The sequence below is a fragment of the Rhinichthys klamathensis genome, unplaced genomic scaffold (genome assembly GCF_029890125.1).
Source record: "Rhinichthys klamathensis goyatoka isolate OS25496 unplaced genomic scaffold, OSU_Roscu_1.1 h1tg000033l_1, whole genome shotgun sequence".
In the NCBI taxonomy this organism is placed as follows: Eukaryota; Metazoa; Chordata; class Actinopteri; order Cypriniformes; family Leuciscidae; genus Rhinichthys; species Rhinichthys klamathensis.
The window spans coordinates 1075686-1102674 of record NW_026606582.1 but is presented as its reverse complement, the minus strand read 5'-3'; the positions used below and the strand labels follow the sequence as shown (position 1 = coordinate 1102674).

At 40.1% G+C, this 26989-nt stretch overlaps 1 protein-coding gene across 1 annotated transcript; it reads left to right on the top strand.

The window, feature by feature from the left end:
- clpxb (caseinolytic mitochondrial matrix peptidase chaperone subunit Xb) lies at positions 1-26171 on the top strand. Its single transcript, XM_056245721.1, has 14 exons — positions 1-96; positions 1538-1692; positions 1777-1897; positions 10440-10591; positions 10776-10935; positions 15509-15550; positions 16338-16514; positions 19134-19298; positions 20591-20679; positions 23073-23237; positions 23314-23616; positions 23698-23790; positions 23868-23974; positions 25487-26171. The coding sequence occupies exons 1-14, from the start codon at positions 42-44 to the stop codon at positions 25557-25559; spliced, it is 1857 nt and encodes a 618-aa protein (XP_056101696.1). The 5' UTR covers positions 1-41; the 3' UTR covers positions 25560-26171.
- Positions 26172-26989: the final 818 nt, after the last annotated feature.

The following is a 26989-nucleotide window of genomic DNA, read 5'->3' as shown; positions in this document are numbered from 1 at the left end:
TTGGACTCTTATTATTTTTCTCACCAGATCTGCTTTTAAATATGTCCTGTTCATGCAGACCTGCAGCGAGGGTGATTATAAAGTCAGTTCATAAAGGTGAGTCAACCATACACACACACACACACACACAAAACACACTAGCTACTGTTAAAGTACATTTATCTTTGGCTCTGAAGCCCGACTAACAGTATTTAGTTCCCAGAATTTGATTTTTTTTCGTTATTGACAACCAGGGTGTTTAATAACAACAACAACCGTGCATGCAAAGTATCTTTGTAAAAAAACAAAACCTAAAAAATAACCAAATACAAATGTTGTTTACTTGACATTATGTGTTTACTTGACATAGATTGTCAAAACCTAGTGAGCTGCCTACCTAGCCAGCATTTTTGCTAACATAAAATCGACAGCTTAATATATGATTAAAAGAGTGTGTATATGTATATATATATGAAAGAACATTTTCAATAATGTTTGCATAATAATTGTAGTAATGTTAATGTTCAGTTAAAAGCATTTTGCCAATCATATGCAGCATCGGATCATGGTATTTTCATTCAGTTCACAGTATTTTTTAGCATTATCACATTCTAACATTTAAATATCAGTATGTGCTTTACATGTTTGAACATTCAGTCACTCAGTCATTGGCATGCTCAAAAGTTGCCTATGATATCCACAAAGATGTCTAGATAGGCAGCTCTACATTTTGAAACACAGCCAATGCAAGATAAATCAACAGACAGTGTATTATTATTATTATTATTATTCTTTCATACATTCATTACGACTAATGTTTACATCACGGTATTAGTGGTGTTTCTTAATAGGGTCTAATTTGATTGATTTTGTTTGTTGTTTTCACGATAGTTATGTTTTTATGACCTTTGTCTGTGTCTGAGGTGATGGTTGTAGAATCAATAACAGACAAGTACACCATATTATTACAATGTTGCTTAAACCAGTCGTACTCTGTGAAATAGAAATACACTTTAGCATACTTCAAAAAAAGAGTACTTGTTTTGGAAATAACATGCAATGTGTCAACTAAATGTAAAACTAAATGTTTTGGACACTTACAATTAAATGCATTATAGTTCAAATGTATATTAAATGCAGTTAGCTGAACGTAAGTGTTTTTGACCCACTTAAGATTGAAATATCTTACTGTTATTTTCTTTAAAATATGGTTAAAGTACTGCAACCATGATTGATTTAAAATGTATTTGAAAGTAAAACGATTAATTTGACATTACAAAGTGCACTTTTTAAAAGACTAAAAGTGTGTTAAGAAACACAGTCATGAAAGTACCCTCTTCAGTACACTTAAGTGACCTTTTATTTCATTATTATATTATCTGTAAAAAGGTAAATATACTTTTACATTTTGAAGTACTCCTACAAGTACACAGTCATTCAATATAATTAAAGCACACTTTCTTTTGCACAAGTGGTTGTATTTTCAGTGGCAGACTCTATAACAGGTAATGCCATCAAGTGTAACTGAACTGATTTAGTGTTGGTGTCTTCGCTGCAGGTTTCTCTCGTTCTCATGTTCAGCTCTTCAGCCTCACTAGACCGGTGTGTGATGAAGCTCGTCTGCCTCTGTTCGTGCTCAACCGATCGCTTTCTCAAACCGCAGTGTGTTTCGCCTCTAAAGAAAGCTCACCCAGAGATGGCGACGGCGGAAAGGTCATCCTCTCATCGAGTGTTCTACAGTCACGTGAATGTTTGTTGGGTGTATAAGGTCTTCATGGCTACTGGTGCTGTTTGCAGAAGGGCGTAACCGAGGCGGGCGGAAAGCGGGCGTCCGGCGGTGGGGGTGCAGGGAAGGGTGGCAGTCAGCTGAGGTGTCCCAAATGTGGAGATCCTTGTACACATGTGGAGACTTTAGTGTGTAAGTATCGAGTATTTGATGTGCATTGTGTTTTAATAATAACCATAGAAATAAAGTACCAGATTACATATTAGCATTCAATTTCTTTTCAACTGTGCATAACAGTGTTGCCATTTTAAGGGCAGATCAATGACTAAAAGGAAAGAAAACATCGAGGTTAAAACACATGCGCCATGTTCTAGAAATATCTGTTTGTTGGTTTTAAATGATTTTGTAAAAATATGAATGCCATTTTTTAGAAGAGTTAAAGGAGAACTCCGTCGCAAAATGAGCCTTTGGTCTAATAAAACATTGGTGACCGTTTAATAAGAAGATAAAGATAAAGACAGTCCACTTCGTGTACAGACAGGAGCCATCTTTGGAAAACAGTCTCAACTAGTCAAACCACGAACGACGTGCTAAGTGAGCTGAACTGTATGAAGTTCAGTGAACTTCTGAACTGTATGAATGGCGTTCGTGGTTTGATTAGTCGAGACTGTTTTCCAAAGATGGCTCCTGTCTGTATACACGAAGTGGACTGTCTTTATCTTTATCTTCTTATTAAACGGTCTGTACACTTACAAAGTTCTCAATGCTTCGTTTTGCATGTAGGGACCCTCATTATGTTACTGTGTTCGTGTGGGGCTATTTTGAGCCTTGTTAGTGGTATAAACTAGCGATTTCTTTTTACTTATTATATGCCCCCATTACTAGCGTTATACGCTAAACAGTTTTTAGAGATAAAACTCTTTACATTCGATGATCATGAAAACAAATCTCAGAGAACGGTTGACTAGGTACCAATGTGTTATTAGACCAAAGGTTCATTTTGCGCCGGAGTTCTCCTTTAATGTCCGTGTCACTATGAAGTAAAAAGTAATAACATTTTCTATAATAACTATAATGGTAACATGCGTCTAATAATAATAAACAACCCCCGCATACACAATTAGATAAAACATAGGCAATATTTTTCTCTTCAAGGCTGAGTCAGGACTTCACTGGAACAGAACATGACATCTACACACACACAGAGCACTGATATAAACTACTACACATGATTCACTGTCATAGTTTAACAATGGTGATATAAACCCTTAAAAGAATTACACGTGCTAAGTATTCATGTGTTTATGAATACATGTAGTGTGTTCTTGACCTCATGAGCTTATAGACACAGTTGTCTTGACATGTCTCATGCAGCTATCATGAGAACAGCAGAATAAAGTTCAAAATGACAATTCTCTTTCTAAAAAAAATAACTAATTAAATTGCTCATACAACCGAATTAATCAAATCACTAAACAAGTACATGTTTATTCTCTGTAAGCCGGGCTAAATGAGTAAAGACTGTCACTGCATTCCTGACATGGGTCAGATCAACATCTGTAACATAAATATCAGAATAGATAGACTTTAAGATTTCCAATTCATTACTGAATACAAGAAGAGGATTGTAAAGCTAGTTCACATAGAAACACAATTAAAATCAGCAGAACTCAACCATAAACAGCTTCGACAGAGCTTTATTATTGTCCCAAAGCAGACTTCTTACGTCAGCGCGTTTTGACCTTGTGCTTGGTCATACCAATGATCTTCATTCTTTTTGCACACTCGGCGTCATACCGGTAATTTACTGGTAATGTTACAACTTCTCAAACTGGGAAAGTACCAGAACTGATTAACTGGTATTTTTTGAAAAGGTGCTGTTCAACACATGATCTCTCAATGGTCATTTACCAGTGTTGTGACCTATGCAGTCACGTCACATGCAGTACATGTGAAAGGGGATATTAACTAACTACTTTTTTTTTTTCCATCATTGTGATTTCAGGACAGTTGTACCACTGTCACATTATCAACATTATTCCTACAATAAAATATACAAATTTAGAATTTAAAACCATGTCCAATCTAGAATAGATGCATTCAAGTTGTTAAAAATGCAATTCATACGTAAAATGTGTCTTTTAATAAATGAATAGATTGGAAAAAGAATGAGCGTCGCATCATGGACCTGGATGTTTTGTTTAATTTTTGTAAAAAATAATGTGTTTTATCTCCATATGATGCCAAAAGTCAAATCTGGGTCCTGAAGCAAGGCCAATTGAAAACCAATGGTATATACAGTGTAGATTATTATATGATATAGGATATTAAAGGGTTAGTTCACCAAAAATGAAAATTTTATCATTGTTTACTCACCCTCATTTCATTCCATACCCGTAAGACTTTTTTTCACCTGCGGAACACAAATGAAGATCTTTTTGATGAGATTCCTGTCCCTTCATTGACAGCTACGCAACTGAAACTATGATGCCTCAAAAAGTTAATAAAGGGATCTTAAATCTAATCCATATGAATTGAGCGGTTTAGTCCAAATTTTCTGAAGAGACACGATCACTTTATGATGAACTGATTGAATTTAGGCTTTTATCCACATAAAAACACGGACCAGTGAACCTAAACAGAAGCTCAAACAAACTTGCATGACGCGCGAGAACAAACCTCTTGCGGAAGCTCAAACATGATGCGTAACACGAGAATGAACCTCATTGGTTCTTGCTGAAGCTCAAACGTGATGCGTAACACGAGAATGAATCTCATTGGTTCTTGCGGAAGCTCAAACGTGCTGCCTAACACGAGAATGAACCTTATTGGCTCTTGCTGAAGCTCAAACGTGATGCGTAACACGAGAATGAACCTCATTGGTTCTTGCGTAAGCTCAAACATGATGCGTAACACGAGAATGAACCTCATTGGTTCTTGCGTAAGCTCAAACATGATGGTTAACACGAGAATGAACCTCATTGGTTCTTGCGTAAGCTCAAACATGATGCGTAACACCAGAATGAACCTCATTGGTTCTTGCGTAAGCTCAAACGTGCTGCGTAACACGAGAATGAACCTCATTGGTTCTTGCGTAAGCTCAAACGTGATGCGTAACACGAGAATGAACCTCATTGGTTCTTGCGTAAGCTCAAACGTGATGCGTAACACGAGAATGAACCTCATTGGTTCTTGCGGAAGCTCAAACATGATGCGTTACACGAGAATGAACCTCATTGGTTCTTGCTGAAGCTCAAGCGTGATGCGTAACACGAGAATGAACCTCATTGGTTCTTGCAGAAGCTCAAACATGATGCGTTACACGAGAATGAACCTCATTGGTTCTTGCTAAAACTCAAACGTGATGCGTAACACGAGAATGAACCTCATTGGTTCTTGCAGAAGCACAAACGTGCTGCGTAACACGAGAATGAACCTCATTGGTTCTTGCTGAAGCTCAAACGTGATGCGTAACACGAGAATGAACCTCATTGGTTCTTGCTGAAGCTCAAACGTGATGCGTAACACAAGAATGAACCTCATTGGTTCTTGCTGAAGCTCAAACGTGATGCGTAACACGAGAATGAACCTCATTGGTTCTTGCAGAAGCTCAAACATGATGCGTTACACGAGAATGAACCTCATTGGTTCTTGCTAAAACTCAAACGTGATGCGTAACACGAGAATGAACCTCATTGGTTCTTGCAGAAGCACAAACGTGCTGCGTAACACGAGAATGAACCTCATTGGTTCTTGCTGAAGCTCAAACGTGCTGCGTAACACGAGAATGAACCTCATTGGTTCTTGCTGAAGCTCAAACGTGATGCGTAACACGAGAATGAACCTCATTGGTTCTTGCTGAAGCTCAAACGTGATGCGTAACACGAGAATGAACCTCATTGGTTCTTGCTGAAGCTCAAGCGTGATGCGTAACACGAGAATGAACCTCATTGGTTCTTGCGGAAGCTCAAACATGATGCGTAACACGAGAATGAACCTCATTGGTTCTTGCGTAAGCTCAAACGTGATGCGTAACACGAGAATGAACCTCATTGGTTCTTGCGTAAGCTCAAACATGATGCGTAACACGAGAATGAACCTCATTGGTTCTTGCGTAAGCTCAAACGTGATGCGTAACACGAGAATGAACCTCATTGGTTCTTGCTGAAGCTCAAACGTGATGCGTAACACGAGAATGAACCTCATTGGTTCTTGCTGAAGCTCAAACGTGATGCGTAACACGAGAATGAACCTCATTGGTTCTTGCTGAAGCTCAAACATGATGCGTAACACGAGAATGAACCTCATTGGTTCTTGCGTAAGCTCAAACGTGATGCGTAACACGAGAATGAACCTCATTGGTTCTTGCGTAAGCTCAAACATGATGCGTAACACGAGAATGAACCTCATTGGTTCTTGCGTAAGCTCAAACGTGATGCGTAACACGAGAATGAACCTCATTGGTTCTTGCTGAAGCTCAAACGTGATGCGTAACACGAGAATGAACCTCATTGGTTCTTGCTGAAGCTCAAACGTGATGCGTAACACCAGAATGAACCTCATTGGTTCTTGCTGAAGCTCAAACGTGATGCATAACACGAGAATGAACCTCATTGGTTCTTGCTGAAGCTCAAACGTGATGCGTAACACGAGAATGAACCTCATTGGTTCTTGCTGAAGCTCAAACGTGATGCGTAACACGAGAATGAACCTCATTGGTTCTTGCTGAAGCTCAAACGTGATGCGTAACACCAGAATGAACCTCATTGGTTCTAGCTAAAACTCAAACGTGATGCGTAACACGAGAATGAACCTCATTGGTTCTTGCTGAAGCTCAAACGTGATGCGTAACACGAGAATGAACCTCATTGGTTCTTGCGTAAGCTCAAACGTGATGCGTAACACGAGAATGAACCTCATTGGTTCTAGCTAAAACTCAAACGTGCTGCGTAACACGAGAATGAACCTCATTGGTTCTTGCGTAAGCTCAAACGTGATGCGTAACACGAGAATGAACCTCATTGGTTCTTGCGTAAGCTCAAACATGATGCGTAACACGAGAATGAACCTCATTGGTTCTTGCAGAAGCTCAAACATGATGCGTAACACGAGAATGAACCTCATTGGTTCTTGCGTAAGCTCAAACGTGATGCGTAACACGAGAATGAACCTCATTGGTTCTTGCTGAAGCTCAAACGTGATGCGTAACACGAGAATGAACCTCATTGGTTCTTGCTGAAGCTCAAACGTGATGCGTAACACGAGAATGAACCTCATTGGTTCTTGCTGAAGCTCAAACGTGATGCGTAACACCAGAATGAACCTCATTGGTTCTTGCTGAAGCTCAAACGTGATGCGTAACACGAGAATGAACCTCATTGGTTCTTGCTGAAGCTCAAACGTGATGCGTAACACGAGAATGAACCTCATTGGTTCTTGCTGAAGCTCAAACGTGATGCGTAACACCAGAATGAACCTCATTGGTTCTAGCTAAAACTCAAACGTGATGCGTAACACGAGAATGAACCTCATTGGTTCTAGCTAAAACTCAAACGTGATGCGTAACACGAGAATGAACCTCATTGGTTCTTGCTGAAGCTCAAACGTGATGCGTAACACGAGAATTAACCTCATTGGTTCTTGCTGAAGCTCAAACGTGATGCGTAACACCAGAATGAACCTCATTGGTTTTTGCTGAAGCTCAAACGTGATGCGTAACACGAGAATGAACCTCATTGGTTCTTGCTGAAGCTCAAACGTGATGCGTAACACGAGAATGAACCTCATTGGTTCTTGCTGAAGCTCAAACGTGATGCGTAACACGAGAATGAACCTCATTGGTTCTTGCTGAAGCTCAAACGTGATGCGTAACACGAGAATGAACCTCATTGGTTCTAGCTAAAACTCAAACGTGCTGCGTAACACGAGAATAAACCTCATTGGTTTTTGCTGAAGCTCAAACGTGATGCGTAACATGAGAATGAACCTCATTGGTTCTTGCTAAAACTCAAACGTGATGCGTAACACGAGAATGAACCTCATTGGTTCTTGCTGAAGCTCAAACGTGATGCGTAACACGAGAATGAACCTCATTGGTTTTTGCTGAAGCTCAAACGTGATGCGTAACACGAGAATGAACCTCATTGGTTCTTGCTAAAACTCAAACGTGATGCGTAACACGAGAATGAACCTCATTGGTTCTTGCTGAAGCTCAAACGTGATGCGTAACACGAGAATGAACCTCATTGGTTTTTGCTGAAGCTCAAACGTGATGCGTAACACGAGAATGAACCTCATTGGTTCTTGCTGAAACTCAAACGTGATGCGTAACACGAGAATGAACCTCTTGGTTCTTGCTGAAGCTCAAACGTGATGCGTAACACGAGAATGAACCTCATTGGTTCTTGCTGAAGCTCAAACGTGATGCGTAACACGAGAATGAACCTCATTGGTTCTTGCTAAAACTCAAACGTGATGCGTAACACGAGAATGAACCTCATTGGTTCTTGCTGAAGCTCAAACGTGATGCGTAACACGAGAATGAACCTCATTGGTTCTTGCTAAAACTCAAACGTGATGCGTAACACGAGAATGAACCTTATTGGCTCTTGCTGAAGCTCAAACGTGATGCGTAACACGAGAATGAACCTCATTGGTTCTTGCTGAAGCTCAAACGTGATGCGTAACACGAGAATGAACCTCATTGGTTCTTGCTGAAGCTCAAACGTGATGCGTAACACGAGAATGAACCTCATTGGTTCTTGCTGAAGCTCAAACGTGATGCGTAACACCAGAATGAACCTCATTGGTTCTTGCTGAAGCTCAAACGTGATGCGTAACACGAGAATGAACCTCATTGGTTCTTGCTGAAGCTCAAACGTGATGCGTAACACGAGAATGAACCTCATTGGTTCTTGCTGAAGCTCAAACGTGATGCGTAACACCAGAATGAACCTCATTGGTTCTAGCTAAAACTCAAACGTGATGCGTAACACGAGAATGAACCTCATTGGTTCTAGCTAAAACTCAAACGTGATGCGTAACACGAGAATGAACCTCATTGGTTCTTGCTGAAGCTCAAACGTGATGCGTAACACGAGAATTAACCTCATTGGTTCTTGCTGAAGCTCAAACGTGATGCGTAACACCAGAATGAACCTCATTGGTTTTTGCTGAAGCTCAAACGTGATGCGTAACACGAGAATTAACCTCATTGGTTCTTGCTGAAGCTCAAACGTGATGCGTAACACCAGAATGAACCTCATTGGTTTTTGCTGAAGCTCAAACATGATGCGTAACACGAGAATGAACCTCATTGGTTCTTGCTGAAGCTCAAACGTGATGCGTAACACGAGAATGAACCTCATTGGTTCTTGCTGAAGCTCAAACGTGATGCGTAACACGAGAATGAACCTCATTGGTTCTTGCTGAAGCTCAAACGTGATGCGTAACACGAGAATGAACCTCATTGGTTCTAGCTAAAACTCAAACGTGCTGCGTAACACGAGAATAAACCTCATTGGTTTTTGCTGAAGCTCAAACGTGATGCGTAACATGAGAATGAACCTCATTGGTTCTTGCTAAAACTCAAACGTGATGCGTAACACGAGAATGAACCTCATTGGTTCTTGCTGAAGCTCAAACGTGATGCGTAACACGAGAATGAACCTCATTGGTTTTTGCTGAAGCTCAAACGTGATGCGTAACACGAGAATGAACCTCATTGGTTCTTGCTAAAACTCAAACGTGATGCGTAACACGAGAATGAACCTCATTGGTTCTTGCTGAAGCTCAAACGTGATGCGTAACACGAGAATGAACCTCATTGGTTTTTGCTGAAGCTCAAACGTGATGCGTAACACGAGAATGAACCTCATTGGTTCTTGCTGAAACTCAAACGTGATGCGTAACACGAGAATGAACCTCATTGGTTCTTGCTGAAGCTCAAACGTGATGCGTAACACGAGAATGAACCTCATTGGTTCTTGCTGAAGCTCAAACGTGATGCGTAACACGAGAATGAACCTCATTGGTTCTTGCTAAAACTCAAACGTGATGCGTAACACGAGAATGAACCTCATTGGTTCTTGCTGAAGCTCAAACGTGATGCGTAACACGAGAATGAACCTCATTGGTTCTTGCTAAAACTCAAACGTGATGCGTAACACGAGAATGAACCTTATTGGCTCTTGCTGAAGCTCAAACGTGATGCGTAACACGAGAATGAACCTCATTGGTTCTTGCTGAAGCTCAAACGTGATGCGTAACACGAGAATGAATCTCATTGGTTCTCACTTCTCAAGCGAACATGCTTTGAGCTTCTGTTTCGCACAACTGATGTATGAGTTGATGAATGTTTGTATGTGAATAACAGCCAAAAATAAACCTGATCATCATATAAAGTGATCGAGTCTTCAGAACATTTGGAATGGGAACCTCTCAATTCATATGGATTAGTTTTACGATCTCTTTATGAATTTATTTGAAGCGTCAAAGTGGTAGTTGCGTAGCTGTCAATGAGGGACAGAAAGCTCTCCGATTTCATTAAAAATATCTTCATTTGTGTTCTGAAGATGAACGAAAGTCTTACAAGTTTGGAATGACATGATGGTGAACTAACCCTTTAACTGCTCAAACTATGTTATACATATTTCCAAACGGACCCCAGTATTCATTTCTATGCTAATCACTTGTGTTCTTACAGTAACTGAATACCTGTCTTTACTCCATACAGCCTCCACACGGTTTGTGAAATGTGAAAAGTGCCATCATTTCTTTGTGGTTCTGTCTGAGACGGACTCCAAGAAAGGTTTAAATAAGGAAGCAGAGAGCTCTGAGCATGTTAAATTTGCATTTGCTCAGAAACCCCCTCCGCCTCCTAAAAAGGTACGATTCCAACACACCATACACAGTGTTGTTATTATTATTACATCAACTTAGTTCATCTTTGTGTGATTAAATAAAAGTAAACTTCTAAAAGCCAATCCTGTGACCGCAGTTCTTAGAATTGGAATCTTGGAAATGCAGTAAACAAATCTGACATGGGCTTCTTTTGTCTCAATGTCTTTAGATTTATGCCTACCTTGACAAATTTGTTGTTGGCCAGTCGTATGCCAAGAAAGTGTTGTCAGTTGCCGTTTATAATCATTACAAACGGATCAACAACAACCTCCCAGCAGCGGGCCGACAGCCAGCGGAAACAGAGAAACAGAGTTCCCTCTCTCCCAGAGGTTTGTGTGTAATCATGATCTAGCATTTATTCATAAAATCAATATATAAATGCTGCCAAAATTGTTATTCATTGCTTATGATATCGAATGGATTGACTAATGTTAGCAAATTGAAACTTACTGTAAAATGTTTGACAGCAGTACGGGTCTTAAAAAGTCTTAATTCACCCTTACTCAAATTAAGGTCTTAATAGGTTCTTAAACCAGAGCAGGAAGTCTTAAATTAAGTAAGTCATGGAATTAAATGTTGCATGCAATGCAAAAAATGAATATCTTCCTCAGTATTTTTGTCCTGTTTTTCAATGCAAACGTCTTTGAAACATTTACTTGAGATACAAATGTAAAATTAAGTCTTGAAAAATGCAACAAAATTAAGTGTGTTTGTGATTAAAACTAGACCAAATTTCTGTCAATGAGTTGTGAAAACTTCCCCTTGAATTAAGTTGGTAGATATTTGTTGAAATTGTTTTAATCATAAACTTGCTTCAGTTTGATCAGAGAAAACAAGACTATATGTTCCGTCATGTTATATCTCAAGTAAATGCATCTTGATTTAAAGTTGCAGTAAGTGATTTCTGAGACCTGCTGTTGAAAGTGGATCAGACCGAGCAGCACAACACACTTGTAGTCAATCAGCAGTGAGAAGTGTGTCCACCCATGATGGGGGAGGAGAGAGAAAGAAAGACTGTAGAGAGAGAGAGAGATGGCTGAGAGGTCAGGGTTGTTTTGAGTGTCATTAATCACCTCTTTACCACGAGCTAAACTCGTTCAAATTAACAACTCATTCTTGAACAGTTAAAGGTACAGTAAGCGATTTTTCAAAAACGCTGTTGAAAAGTTGTCGGACCGAGCACTACAACAAACGTGTAGCCAATCAGCAGTAGGGGGCGTGTCCACTCATGATGGGGGAGGAGAGAGAGTGAGCCAATCAGCAGTAGGGGGTGTGTCCACTCATGATGGAGGAGGAGAGAGAGTGAGCCAATCAGCAGTAGGGGGTGTGTCCACTTATGATGGAGGAGGAGAGAGAGTGAGCCAATCAGCAGTAGGGGGCGTATCCACTCATGATGGGGGAGGAGAGAGAGTGAGCCAATCAGCAGTAGGGGGAGTATCCACTCATGATGGGGGAGGAGAGAGAGTGAGCCAATCAGCAGTAGGGGGCGTGTCCACTCATGATGGGGGAGGAGAGAGAGTGAGCCAATCAGCAGTAGGGGGCGTATCCACTAATGGTGGGGGAGGAGAGAGAGTGAGCCAATCAGCAGTAGGGGGTGGATCCACTAATGATGGGGGAGGAGAGAGAGTGAGCAAATCAGCAGTAGGGGGCGTATCCACTCATGATGGGGGAGGAGAGAGAGTTAGCCGATCAGCAGTAGGGGGCGTGTCCACTCATGATGGGGGAGGAGAGAGAGTGAGCCAATCAGCAGTAGAGGGCGTATCCACTAATGATGGGGGAGGAGAGAGAGTGAGCCAATCAGCAGTAGGGGGCGTATCCACTCATGATGGGGGAGGAGAGAGAGTGAGCCAATCAGCAGTAGGGGGCGTATCCACTCATGATGGGGGAGGAGAGAGAGTGAGCCAATCAGCAGTAGGGGGCGTATCCACTCATGATGGGGGAGGAGAGAGAGTGAGCCAATCAGCAGTAGGGGGCGTATCCACTCATGATGGGGGAGGAGAGAGAGTGAGCCAATCAGCAGTAGAGGGCGTATCCACTAATGATGGGGGAGGAGAGAGAGTGAGCCAATCAGCAGTAGGGGGCGTATCCACTCATGATGGGGGAGGAGAGAGAGTGAGCCAATCAGCAGTAGGGGGCGTATCCACTCATGATGGGGGAGGAGAGAGAGTGAGCCAATCAGCAGTAGGGGGCGTATCCACTCATGATGGGGGAGGAGAGAGAGTTAGCCAATCCGCAGTAGGGGGCGTGTCCACTCATGATGGGGAGGAGAGAGAGTTAGCCAATCAGCAGTAGGGGGCGTGTCCACTCATGATGGGGAGGAGAGAGAGTGAGCCAATCAGCAGTAGGGGGCGTGTCCACTCATGATGGGGGAGGAGAGAGAGTGAGCCAATCAGCAGTAGGGGGCGTGTCCACTCATGATGTGGGAGGAGAGAGAGTGAGCCAATCAGCAGTAGGGGGCGTATCCACTCATGATGGGGGAGGAGAGAGAGTGAGCCAATCAGCAGTAGGGGGCGTGTCCACTCATGATGTGGGAGGATGATGTATTGTTTTCCCTTCAATTGATTCCTTACATTTTTTTCACTTTGTCTTAAAAAGGTCTTAAAAGCCTTAGATTTACCTTCATAAAACCGGCAGAAACTCTAAGTATATTGAAAAACACCCTGTCGGGGGAAAACACACACCAGGCCAAGCAAACACAGGAATTAGAGTTCTCAACGGGCCTGAAAATTACAACCCGACCCGACCCGGCCCGTGGCTTTTAAAGCCCGGACCCGATGTAACCCGACACATCAACATGAATTATCTGCCCGAACCCGGCCCGGCGCCACCCTTTTGATCGGTGAGTGATGTAGAATAGAATGACTGCTGCGCTTGACGCAGAGAGAGAGCCCCGGCCGCGCGCGCGCGCACTCTCACGTCTCCCACGTTCCGCCCATCCAGCTGACATAAACCACATTTCAATAAACGAAAAAACCTATCCAGTGATTAAATGTTTTCTGTATTGACGCAAATCTTGTGCGATGTCCTAAACTGCCGAGATAATCACACGTGTGCCGTGGCTAGACGTCCGATACGCAAACGAATGACTCATTTTAACCATTCACTTTAACTCAACACTGAACTCACGAGACCTCTGAATCGGTGTATAAAAAAATCGGTAACACTTAATTAGATTAGTTAACATTTACTATTAATAAACTGCACTTCTACAGCATTGTTAATGTTAATTTCAATATTTAGATAGTAAAGGCGTGCACGCAGCGGCGTCAGGTCTGCCCTCGCGTCGCGATGCACGTTGCACGCAGCAGCCAGACTTTCTTTACAGTGAACAGCAGCGATGAATAATAAATGTTTTTTTTTTCACTGTACAATTCAAAAGATTAAGCCCGAGGTCCGACCCGACCCGAGTCATTTGCAAATATTTTCGACCCGAACCCGCGGGTCCCGTCGGGTTTGTCCGGCCGACCCGACCCGTTGAGAACTCTAACAGGAATCACCGGGGCTGGGACTGGCAGATCCGACCGACAACACAGAAAAACACATAAGCTGGGAAAAAAACACAATGAACCAGCTCAGGACAGAAAACACAGGGAGATTAAATAGGGAAGGAAACTAGGGATGACAGGATAGGGCAAATAAACCAATGGCCAGGTAACAAGCGGGATGGGGCCAAGACTAAAGCCTGACAGAAGAGCACATGGCACACAGAAACAAACAAAAAGCATTTGCATAATGTCCCACCTGTCCTCCCTCATTACTCTATGCATAATACACACAAACACTCAAGACACACACATAAGAGCGCACGGCCCCAAAGCCATACGCTCACACAAACATGAGACGCATGCGTGCCAGGATCTTTGTGATCTGAAATACAGTAAAACCAGAAATATTGTGAAATACTATTAAAATTTTAATTTAAATAAATTATTTCTATTTGAATATTTTTAAAAATGTAATTTATTCCTGTGATCAAAGCTGTATTTTCAGCATCATTACTCCAGTCTTCAGTGTCACATGATCCTTCAGAAATCACTCTAATATGATGATTTGCTGCTCAAGAAACATTCATCATCATCATCATCAATGTTGAAAACAGTTGTGCTGCTTCATATTTTGTTGAAAGTTCAAGAAGCATTTATTTGAAATGTAATTTTTTGTTTCAGTTTTGCTTTAAATTATTTTGTTTTGGCTTGTTTATAGTTAGGCTAGTTATATTTTTCATTCTTGTTCTGTTCTAAATACCGTTACATTTAAAGGATTTGTTGTGGAGTGAGGGGAACTAATATAGCCTATAGCGATGCTCATGGTGTTTATAATGTTTCTACTAGCCCTACATTATAACATTAACATTTACCGGTATTATTTCTTAATGCAATAAAATGCCACTTATATGTGACTTACCTGTTTTTTTTTTTGTCGTTTTTTTTTTTCAAAAACAAATATTTGTAGGGCATTTGTTAAGCATGCTGCAAACGAAAGTAGGCTATTCATTTGTTAAAACTCTTGCTGTCGGTGAACCGGCTAATTAGCATCCTTGTGTTTATAGCTAGATCAAGTCAGTGCAGGATCAACTTTGCCTCGAGGATCAGCCAGTGCATCATCAGAAGCGGTGGTTAAGAGCTGGACTTGTGTGCCATCTAGGGGTTTAAAGGAGAATAAAGGCAAATGCACCTTTGGCCCAGTTGTATACAAGTATTCTTATGATTAGCTTGACTTGTTTGAATGTAAATGGTTGTAGGCCTATATATGGGTCGCGTCAATAAAAAAAAAAAAGGGTTGCTCTTAAAAAGGTTTGACGACCACTGTTCTATGCTGTCCGCACTTTGACCTTTCCCCTTCTGTAACTGTTACACAACTCATTTTGTGGTGTTAGTAATTTGACTGTCCTTCTCTCTGTAGAATTAGAGATCAGAAGGCGTGAAGATGAATACCGGTTTACAAGTAAGTGATTGTTAAATGTGCTTCACTTTTACATAAAATAAAGTATCAGAGGAAACACGGTTGATTTTCTGGAGTGAGCCTTTTGTATCGGTTTGTTATACAAACATGACTGGACGTTCATGTACACAATACACATATCAGCCCTCTGTGATACTGGCCACTTCACGATCAGTTGTGCTCATCGCTCGCCTCCATAAAGTTGGATAAAGTGTCTTAATGTCCTAGTTAGTGTCTGAGCTTGGCCAGCACACGGCCTCTGCCCATCCTGATGTCACACGTTATATATAGCGTGGAGGTGGGCCCGTAGGTCCGGCTCATACTGGACACGCTCGAAACGAGGCCGTTCTGATGACATCATTATGGTTTGAGTAATAGATCCTGAGATATGAAATGAAGATGTGTGTCGGCTCGGGTATAAAAGTGAAATAGATTCTAAATTAAAATCTTTGTTAAAGCAATAGTTTTCCCATTATTAATAATTATCATTTTTTTCCTTCCATAAAATACTATTAGATATTTTGTAAAATGTCTCACACAAAAAAATTACTCTAAAAACAAAAATAGCAAATTCCATACATGACCAAAAGTAGAACTTTGAGGAAACTAAATGTCAGCCGTATCTGTGTTTGGTTATTGCATGTTTTCAGAGAGATTTAGCCACAGGAGTTGTGGGCAGGAGAAGCGTCGACAGCAGGATGCCTGTGGAGTCATGTGGCTCTTCTGTGTTTAAATAAACTACACATGCTTTACTGGGTTGAGGTGAAGTGAAGTGGTGCTGTTCTTTCAGAGCTGCTTCAGATCGCTGGCATCAGTCCCCATGGCAACGCTCTGGGTGCATCGGTTCAGCAGCAGACCAATCAGCAAGCTCCTCAAGACAAAAGGGGCGGGGACGTGCTTGACTCCACCCACACTGATATCAAACTGGAGAAAAGCAATGTTGTGCTGCTGGGACCTACTGGGTCAGGTTAGTGCAGGTTTTCCACATTACACTTTATCGCACCATCTTGTGGACAATTTTTACAGTAATTGGTGCATAGCCTTGCGTAGACATCCCGGAGGGACGAGGATCTGCCATTTACAGTTTAAATTAGCAGATGCCTAAGCTTAAATGGCTATATTGATAAATATTTATCCAATTTATATTTTACTGGGAACCTCATGAAAATATCAAGGATTTCCCCCAAATATGAAAATGTTTCGAAGCATTAATTAACATTTTAATTCATGTTGAAAAAAAATATATATATATATTGAGAAAAAATATTTTTTTCCCCCCGTTCTATATTTATATGACAGTTAAGCGAACCTCATATTTTCATTACCGTAAGGGAATAGATAATGTTATTTAAATTGTAGACTGTAGAGTACATTTGTAAGTATTTGTTGTACTAAAGTTAATAATAAAAACGACAACAACAACAACTGAAATATGTTGCTGCATATGTTGTGCTGAACAGGATTTGTATTGCAGTAATGATACAAAAATTAATAAAAAATGTATCATGATAATTAGGAATTTAGGAGAAATGTGCTTAATTTTCATGAAAATTATGCAAAATATTATTTTTATCTTATATTTCGGGGGGGGGGGGGGGGGATGGGTGAAATGAATTATTTATTTGATTCATCCTTTCATAATATTTCAGCTAGAGCCCGACCGATATGGATTTTTGGGGGCCGATGCCGATACCGATATTAGGGAGTAAAAAAAGCCCGATACCGATATATCGGCCGATATTATTTATGTGTATATTATAATACAGTAGCAATATTATTTATGTGTATTATAGTACAGTATACCAGTCAAAAGTTTGGACACTTTCCTATTGGTGTGTACAAACTTTTGATGGGTACTTTACACAGTATAAACAGAATAAATATATTTTATAAACACGTTTTGCAATGATCACTCAAATGTGGTGATCAAACACTTGTGTGACACAGATATGTAATGGATGCAGGGGGAATGATAGAATGAGAATTATACAGCTGAGCTGTAACCAAACTTTTAAAATTACATATGTACCGAACTTTTTAAGTTCGGTGGTTACAGCTTTTTAAGCTGTAACCAAACTTTTTAATTACATATGTACAGTACTTTTATACTATTTTAAATAATTAGTAAGCAAAATGTACTAAACGTGAAACTAGGCTACTCTTAATGCAAAATGGCCCTATATAAAGTGTTATAATTATATAAATTATTGGAATATTGCTTGATGTTGTAACGTAGCGTTATCAGGCAGAAACGGTGTCTACACCGGACGCGGCCGTTATTGCTCGCGTCGCAACAGCTGTTTACCCGAGACAAAGCAGAATCAGTTTACTGTCGGAGATCGCTCGCGCCACGCATTTTAATCAATGTTTCATCAACCAATTGCCTTAATAAATAAGAAGTAGGCCTAAATATAGCAGACAATATAATCAGGACTTCTCAGCTGCGCGCTTTGCAATAGTCACAAGCTCACACAATACGTGACAGAGGCTGGTAGCAGAGAAATCAATTCTGTGAATTACACTGCGCAAATCACAAGTAGGCTACTACCCACCGGATGAAGAAGGGTTGGCTCTCAGTCTCCACAGGCTACATAAAATATTCATTTTATTTATTTTTCGTGTTCGCATTAAGGAAAAACAATGTTACAGACGCGACAGTTCAGCACTACGGACGTGAGCGCTCTGAAAGCGGCACTAAAATATGCTTTGAAACTTTCACATAGACATCAAACAGTAAGCACAAAACCTTTCGTTTCAAAGTGAATTTCGTTTTGTATTAATTGTATCTTAATTTTAATCAATGTTTCATCAACCATTTGTCTGGATTTAATTTATAAGAAGTAAATTTAGCAGACGATAGATAATCTCGACACGGAGGCGCCTGCGGGTGAACTGGAGCTCGTCTCATGAACCGAAACTCAGCGTATAGACCTGAGAATTGAAATATATCTATATTGAAATGTCTGCTTTTAAACAGAACAATTCAAAACGAAAGACAGACAGACTCATGTAATCGTATGAAATGTGCATTTCTCTCTGGCACGCGTTCACTGAAGATTGCGAGTCAGCATCGTCAACTTCATCTTTGGCTGACACTGACTGAAAACACTTGTTTATTAATAAAAAATTAAAATGTCTCCTTGCTATATTTGTTGTATTCATAATCATTACTTTTGCCAGTTCTTGTGACAGCTTTTAGGTGCTTTATTGGAAGCGCCACCCTTACATGAATCACCGCACCCGCATTTTTTAAAATATTCATTTATCGGCCATTATAAATGCCGATACCGATAGTTAGGAAAATGCCTAAAATCGTCCGATAATATCGGCCCGCCGATATATCGGTCGGGCTCTAATTTCAGCACTACTGTAGTATTAAACACAGAGCAAGAGCAAGACTGAGCAAGAGGCCTGCTAAGTGTCATACTCAGAAAACCTCAGAACTAGTGTTACATTATCAGCAAAAATAATCTGTGCCATGTCTGAATAATTTTTTTTTTTAAATCAAATGATTTTGCTCATTTTGATATTTATTGAAGCTTGAAATTGTGTCAATCCTTTCATGATATTGCTCACACTGCCCCAGGTAAAACCCTGCTGGCTCAGACTCTGGCTAAATGCTTGGATGTGCCGTTCGCCATCTGCGATTGCACCACCCTGACCCAGGCGGGATATGTAGGCGAGGACATCGAATCTGTCATTGCCAAACTTCTGCAGGACGCCAACTACTCTGTTGAGAAAGCCCAGCAAGGTCAGACTCTCCACAATGTCAAACACTTCATCCTAACACCTCAACATGACACCGTTTTCAACTAAAAAACAAATGTCCCCTCTCTTCCACTTACACTGCAGTCACGCCTTTTCCATTAAGGGACAATATTTTCCTCTTTAAATTGATTTTCAGGTGCATTTTTACCTTTACAAGGCAACGTTTTTCTAACCCAATTAAATGTGTGTCATGTTTTGTCAAATTCAAAAAAATTCCATTGATTGATTTATTAATATAATAAATAAAGCAATAAATTAATTTAAATAACTAATTTCAATCAAATGAAATCCGTATCAACAAAAGCCGTCTTTGCATTGCAGTGGCACAAGCTGCATCTGGATGTCTTTACACTGTTTAATGCTGCTCAGAGCTGACGCGAATGCAATTACAATGCCATAAATCATGTTTTAGATATTGTTTTAAAGTCCCCCTGTAGTAAATAATGCCTTGTATTTGACTTTTTACGGCACTATAATGTTCCCAATTTTATACTAGATGTGGCTTTTTGCCTGTTAGAAATACATGCTTGGTTTTAATGTTATTTAAAGATGGAGTAGAATTGAATGAATGGCAAAACTCAGCATTGTGTTCATGTTCCCCCCCTGTCACCTCACACCCCAGTTTGGGAACCACTTGTTTACACAACCACAGCGTTTTGTAAGCCTGAAAATGCACAATTTTTAAAACCGGTTTCAAAGTGCATGTTTTTAAAAACAGAATTGTTATCGTCTCTTTGTAAATTACAAACACGCAAATTTGTGGAAACGGTGACTTCATGCGCATGCATGTTACGTGTTCGGTTTATAGGTGTGTGGTGTTTCTTTACAAAGTAACATCAACTACTGGCCTGGCATGAATAATACAGCGTTTTTAGTCGTTATCGTGAATCCGTGTCAGTAAACCGACAGTAACTGATTTAATTGGTGACCATTAGAGGAGGTATTTAAAAAATGTGTGCCGATATTCCATAAAATACGTTTTACTGTAGTACAGGAGCTAAAGATAGCCAGACTGATGACGTACTTTTATAACATTGTACATTTATGTTCTGCATTCCAATGAAGCAAGCACACTAAAATAATGCCGCCCAACTATATAAAAACGTAATTTAATACGCAATGACATATTCTTTCATTATGAGGAACAGAAGTTGACTAATATAAAACGCCTCCATGCTTGACCTTTAAACATTTCACTGAATCATTTGGATTCCTCTTTCGAAGTGAACATTTATTTTTAAAAAGGAACGCTTGTCTGTGATTCGTCTCTCTCAGGGATAGTGTTCCTGGATGAGGTGGATAAGATCGGCAGTGTGCCTGGGATTCATCAGCTGAGAGATGTCGGGGGGGAAGGAGTTCAGCAGGTACGTGATTATATTTCAACTAGAGATGCACCATGATCGGCGACCGGCTGGTCAGTCTGACATATTCCGATTTTATGCCGGTCAAATGCACTCGGGCGCCACATGATTAAGATCGCGCAACATCTGCATCACACGTGCACACGGAACGCACGTGTAGGAAACCTCGTGAATTACGGCCGTTTCACACAGCAAACGTGAGCAGCGCGTTTTTTTGTTCGACGTGCATGTTAATCAATGAGTGCATTCACACCGGGAGCAGGAGCAGCGCGTGAGCATCGAGCAGGAGCGTCGCGTGAGCAGCAGTGAAGCGCGGGTTTCGGAGCAGAGTCTATTTGCTGCGCTGCTCACGTTTAAAGCACACTTTTGATGGACAAAATAAATATGATTTCACACCAAAATGCACAGAATTTGCATGTCTGGTGTGTTTTAAAAAGAACTGGAGTAGGCTATGTTAGAAAAGAAAATGAATACTCAAAAATATTTATAGAAAATGTACCCATTTAAACTTGTTTTTATTATTTCCCAATTGTTTCCCCACTTGCTCCATTGCCCGGGCTTAGCGCTTGTTTAGCCTGGCTGGACATGTGTCAGATGAGAGAAGAACTTTTTGTGAAATAAAACTAGCCATTGATGTACAAGTGATTGCATTAGGTGTGTGTGTGTGTGTGTGTTTTGAGAAATATCTTTATACTGCAAGGCTATATATATATATATTATATTATTTTATTGCCATTACCTGTTTTCATACAGAAGTTTAGTTTGCTAAATATATCAATTTGTTTTAGTTGGATATTGAATGTGAAAAGAAGGAAATGGTTCTTCCATAACACTGCACTTTAGATGTGTGTGAATTTCCCACACCAGGAGTAATTTATATAGTTCTATTTTACAGCGATTATCTGTTCAAAAAATGTTCTATGCAAAATGTTCTATTAAAGAGATGATAGAAAATAAACATTTGTGTGTGCTGTAAAGTGGTTAGAAAAAATGAAATCGGAATCGGCTAAAATCGGTATCGGCAGGTCAAACTCAAGAAAAATCGGAAATCGGAATCGGCCTCGAAAATTGTAATCGGTGCATCTCTAATTTCAACCACATTCATCTCTCCCGAAGCTGTATGATGATGCCGTCAGTGCCAGTTACTGACCCACTGAACTACTTCACACTGCTGGAAATCTCTTATCAGAGTCACTGTCTGAACCAATGTTGCGTAGACATAAATGAATGTATATATATTTTTTTTTACAACTACTGATATATAAGTAGTGTACTAAAATGTGTGCAGTTTTGTTTTTATTTATTTAGCTATTGGTTAACTCATCATCACATTGTGTGCATGTAAATCTAAAGAGCTACGAGCAAAATAAACAACAGAAATTGTTGTTGGTCAGTTGGATTTCTCTTCCATATAACTGCAGCTTAAAGGGTTAATTCATCTCAGTTGGTCTTAGTTGCTCGACTGATTCAGACCATCCTGAGCCACAATATTTCTGTAAACGTGCATATAACAAATTTGTCGTGGGCAATGACACAAAAACGGCCTCTGTGGTAAAAAAAAGTGGTTTTCCAATACCAACTTTCTAAGTTTTGGACCAGTTTAGATGAACTGGTCCTAAACACTTTTAGAGTGGACAGAAAAATGACATGTCTCTGGAAACTTGTTACATTGTACATTAGCGAACATCGTACATTTCTGGTTTTAATATGAAAATTAACATTAAAAAAATAAATGATCAATATTAAATGGGGCTGCTCTCTCACTGGAATCTGGATCTGACAGACAATGTGGGCAACTTATATCAAGCAGTGAAATGAGCTTAAGAAGTGTGACTGGGTTCGTTCAGGATCAGATGTACTGTAGCATATTTGTTAAGGTTAATTGCACATACCAGGTGGTCTGGTAAGTAATCAAAGTAATGAAACACTATCTCCTCGGTTCATTGCTGACCTACTTGCTAAATAATGGTATTGTGTTGAATTGTCTTGTCTAGGTTGAGTTGCAGTTGTTTATTTGCATCCAGGGCAAGATTCCATCAAGTCAAGACACACACTGGTCGAGAGGCAACAATAGGTTAAGCTAAAAAGCTTGTAAAACAGTGTGTCTTAATGAATGGTCCCAGCAGTGTTGTGTTATATTGACAAAAAAGAAGCGAACCAAGAACTGAGCCTTGAGGTACCTCGTGGCCTACTGTAGCTGATGTGACCTGGAAGGATTGACCTGTGAAGTAGGACACAGAGTAAGAGTAGCTCCAGTGATGTCCAATGCAGAATAGCATAGACAGAAGAATCTGGTAATTCACTGTGCCACACGCAACAGAAAGGCGTAGCGGAATTATACGTTCTGTAATGTCTGTGATTATTGTCGATGTTGAAGTTTGTGTGTGTCTGCACAGGGTTTGCTGAAACTGCTTGAGGGAACGGTCATTAGTGTCCCAGAGAAGAACAGCAGGAAGTTGAGAGGAGAGACAGTGCAAGTGGACACAACCAACATCCTGTTTGTGGCATCGGGTGCGTTCAACGGCCTGGACCGAATCATCAGCCGGAGGAAGAATGAAAAGGTGATTGTTCTACAGGTCAATTATTTGCAGGTCGTTTGACTCTCAGTGTGTTATAGTTTCTTCTTGTGTCCTACAGTATCTTGGTTTTGGGACGCCCTCTAACATGGGCCAAGGGCGTCGAGCCGCAGCGGCTGCAGATCTGGCCAACAGTTCAGGGAATGAAGTGGACGCAATGGCAGAGATTGAGGAGAAGGACCGGCTCCTGCGGCACGTTGAAGCACGGGACCTCATCGAGTTCGGCATGATCCCAGAGTTTGTGGGCCGTCTGCCTGTGGTGGTCCCACTGCACAGTCTGGACGAGGAGATGCTGGTGCAGATCCTTACAGAGCCTCGTAACGCAGTGGTCCCTCAATATCAGGCCCTCTTCAGTATGGATAAAGTAGGTATACCACACACACGTGACATTCTGGGCACTTTCAAATCTAGTTATTTATCTTCTGGTTTTCTGATTTGTTGCCAGTGTGAGCTGAATGTAACCCCAGATGCATTAAGGGCAATTGCCCGTTTTGCACTGGAACGGAAGACAGGAGCCAGGGGTCTCCGCTCCATCATGGTAAACAGCAGAAAACATTCATTTAGTTACGAATGTTCTTGTAGTGTCTCTGATGTGTGTATTCTCTGGTCCTTCAGGAGAAGCTCTTGCTGGAGCCCATGTTTGAGGTGCCTCAGTCTGACATCATTGCTGTGGAACTGACTAAGGAGGTGGTCCAGGGAAAGTGTGAACCACGCTACATAAGGTACAACGAAAACATTTTGTTAAACGAAGTACCATTTTAATTCGTCTTGTTATTCACTACACTAACATTTACTATAAAAGGAATATTTTACCCAAACATTCCTAGCAATGTTCCATGAAAAAATACAGCAATGAATTAGGGCTGCCCCCTAATAGTCGCTATTACACGAGACGAGGCTTCGTCAACCAACATCTTATTAGTCAGTTAATCACAGGGAAAAAACTCCACAGGAAATAGTGAAGTCAACAGATCGTTGACTGTGGTAATTACAGTATGTCGAATCCAAACGTTCGCCTATCATCCATCGACCTCAAATATGGATTATCATCTGAAACATGCAAGTAACTTGGCCGCTCTAACGTTAACCTAGATAAATGTGCGCTATTATTAGGTGATATTATTAGGCTCTCCCTCCAAAGAAGGGAGAGCGTTTTCACATTTAGCTCCGAAGCTCTGGAATAGCCTTCCTGATATTGTTCGTTGCTCAGACTCGTTCTCCCAGTTTAAAACTAGACTAAAGACGCATCTATTTAGCCAGCCATTCATATACATTTTTTATCTTACAGTTACTGTAAATTCGGCCTCTACTTCATAAACGCCAGAGGAGAACTGGGCCCGACTGAGCCTGGGTTCTCCCAAGGTTTTTTTTCCTCCATTGGGTCACTTGATGGAGTTTTTCGGTTCCTTGCCACTGTTGCCTTTGGCTTGCTCAGTTGGGGATATTCAAATTAAATGACCCATCATACCACTGATCAGCTCTACCAAACTTGGATGTCTTTTCCAGTAATAAACAAACACTGTTAAGTTGTTTTGATTGATACTGTGAAGCAGCTTTGATACAATCTGTATTGTGAAAAGCGCTATATAAATATATTTGACTTGACTTGATATCCAAGTGTTTGTGCGGAGGGAGGAAGCTGAAGTATAGCGCACTTACTGCATGACATGGAGAACTTTAAAACCAATCAATTCAAATCGGACACGAATTATGAAATCTGAATGAAAGGTGCATTTCTCTAAAGGTCCACTACACAGCGGAGATGGTGAGTCGGCATCGTCAACTTCATCTTTTCAGCCGACACTGACTCAGAATACACTAGTTTATTAATAAATCATTTTTTCCGACACATTCATGCTCATGGGTATTCCCCCCGGTATATATTTAAGTAATTAAATGAATATAAACGTGAGATTAGTCGACTAATGGCTTAAATGAAGGACGACTAGAAAATCTTTAATCGGGGGCAGCCCTACTTTATTAGCATTTTTTTTTTAAGAATCAGTTATTCCTTTTAGTTCTTCAAATCACTTTGTAGATCTGTAACTTCCATAATCCATTCATTTATCCACAAAACTGAAGCATGAACAAACTGAGTGATTCTGTTATTTGGCTACTCAAAAAGTCTTTTGCCTTTTAAATATTTCATTTTAGAAGCCAATGAATTAACATAGTCCGTTTTAGATATCAGTATGTGCAAAATAAACGTTGATGTTTGTGTATTTGTGATCCAGAGCTCCCAAAGAAACAGAGGAAGAGTTTGAGGAAGACACCTGGATCAGGCATGCTGACGCCGCCAACAACTGAATGTGAAGCTATTGCTCCAGCATCATGTCATTATTGCTCAAGGCCGTAAAATGCCATCATGATGAGCCGGACCTAGACAGAGAGCGGTGTTTGTAGATTTTTAAATGACAGCACAATGATAACCAATTTAAAGAACACTTATTACCATTTAATATGGTACATTTAATAACCTAAAGAGGAAAGATATGAAAGTGTTTTTAAAATAAAATAAAAATACACTAACATAGTAAAGCTCTAGCTTATTTTCAATCTCTGGTGATCGGTCTAAAGAATTATTATGTTAATTGGTGATTTCTTTTCTTCTTTTTTTTGCTTTTTGTTGGTGTGTGAACATTCTAATGGAACTATACAGATTATGTGAAAATTTTAGTATTTTTGATGCATAATACAGCCATGACATTGGTCTTGTTTCAGCAGGACACACTCTAGCTCAGTGATATCGCACATGTGCTTCTCGTATGCCTCTGTTTTATCCCTGACGCTCAGTTCTACAGCACAAGCCTCTGTGTACAGTGTTACGTACATCTAGTTTTAGGTTTTTCCATTTTGAGACAACTGTTAACTTAATAACTGAACAAAAACAATGTGATAATAAACTTGACAGAAGTTGCACACGTTTTCTATGCAGTGGTAGTCATTGTGTACTCAAATCCCATTTTGGTTTCTGTTTAACTCTGTTCACAAATCAAAAGACAGTTCTATCATTTAAAGATTCCTCTGGGTTCTCTCATGTTCTCATTTTTCTGCCCACCATTTATTTCCTCTTTAATAACAGAAACCAAATCCTTTGAGATAACAACAGTAGCATGCATTTTTGAGTGATGAAAATAACTTTGGAAATGCCCTAAAGAACAAAGAAAAAAACAAGTCCTGTGAATTAATTTGTTTTTGTTTATGAGGCATTCATATCATATTCCTCCTTCATTGTCCCCAGGGTGGCAGCATAGAGCAACATCACTAGTATTATGTTTTGGGTCATTGCCAATTCAAATAATTAAGTAATTCAAAGTTAAATTCATAGTAGAAATTGTATTACCATGAGCATAGGCTTGAAAATACATCATATTATTACCATGAGACAGGCTGAATAGGAAAATGGCCATTTTGTACATGTATTAACAAAACAAAAAAAGGTTGCATGGTTGTCATGCTGTTCTTGTCCAATTAATGGTTTTATGTAATTACACCGTATAATGCTATTAAGTATGAAATTACACAAATAATGCTCCTTAAATTGTTGTAAGCCACTAGAATAGGTTCTACCTTTCACAACATTAACTGTTTTGCTAACAAATACAACAAGAAACCCAGTCGGAAGTAAATAAGCAGACCTCCAGGTTAATTTATTTTTAGCAGTGTGATACCGTCACATAATATAAAGAAATACATTTTTTATTAAGCATAAAATAAGTTAAGGCTTTAGTTATTTA

Coding starts and splice junctions, on each gene's coding strand:
- clpxb (XM_056245721.1), top strand. CDS start 42: ATGTCCTGTTCATGCAGACCTGCAGCGAGGGTGATTATAAAGTCAGTT. Junction 19,299..20,590: donor TGTTGAGAAAGCCCAGCAAG/GTCAGACTCTCC, acceptor CGTCTCTCTCAG/GGATAGTGTTCCTGGATGAG. Junction 23,791..23,867: donor GGGGTCTCCGCTCCATCATG/GTAAACAGCAGA, acceptor CTGGTCCTTCAG/GAGAAGCTCTTGCTGGAGCC.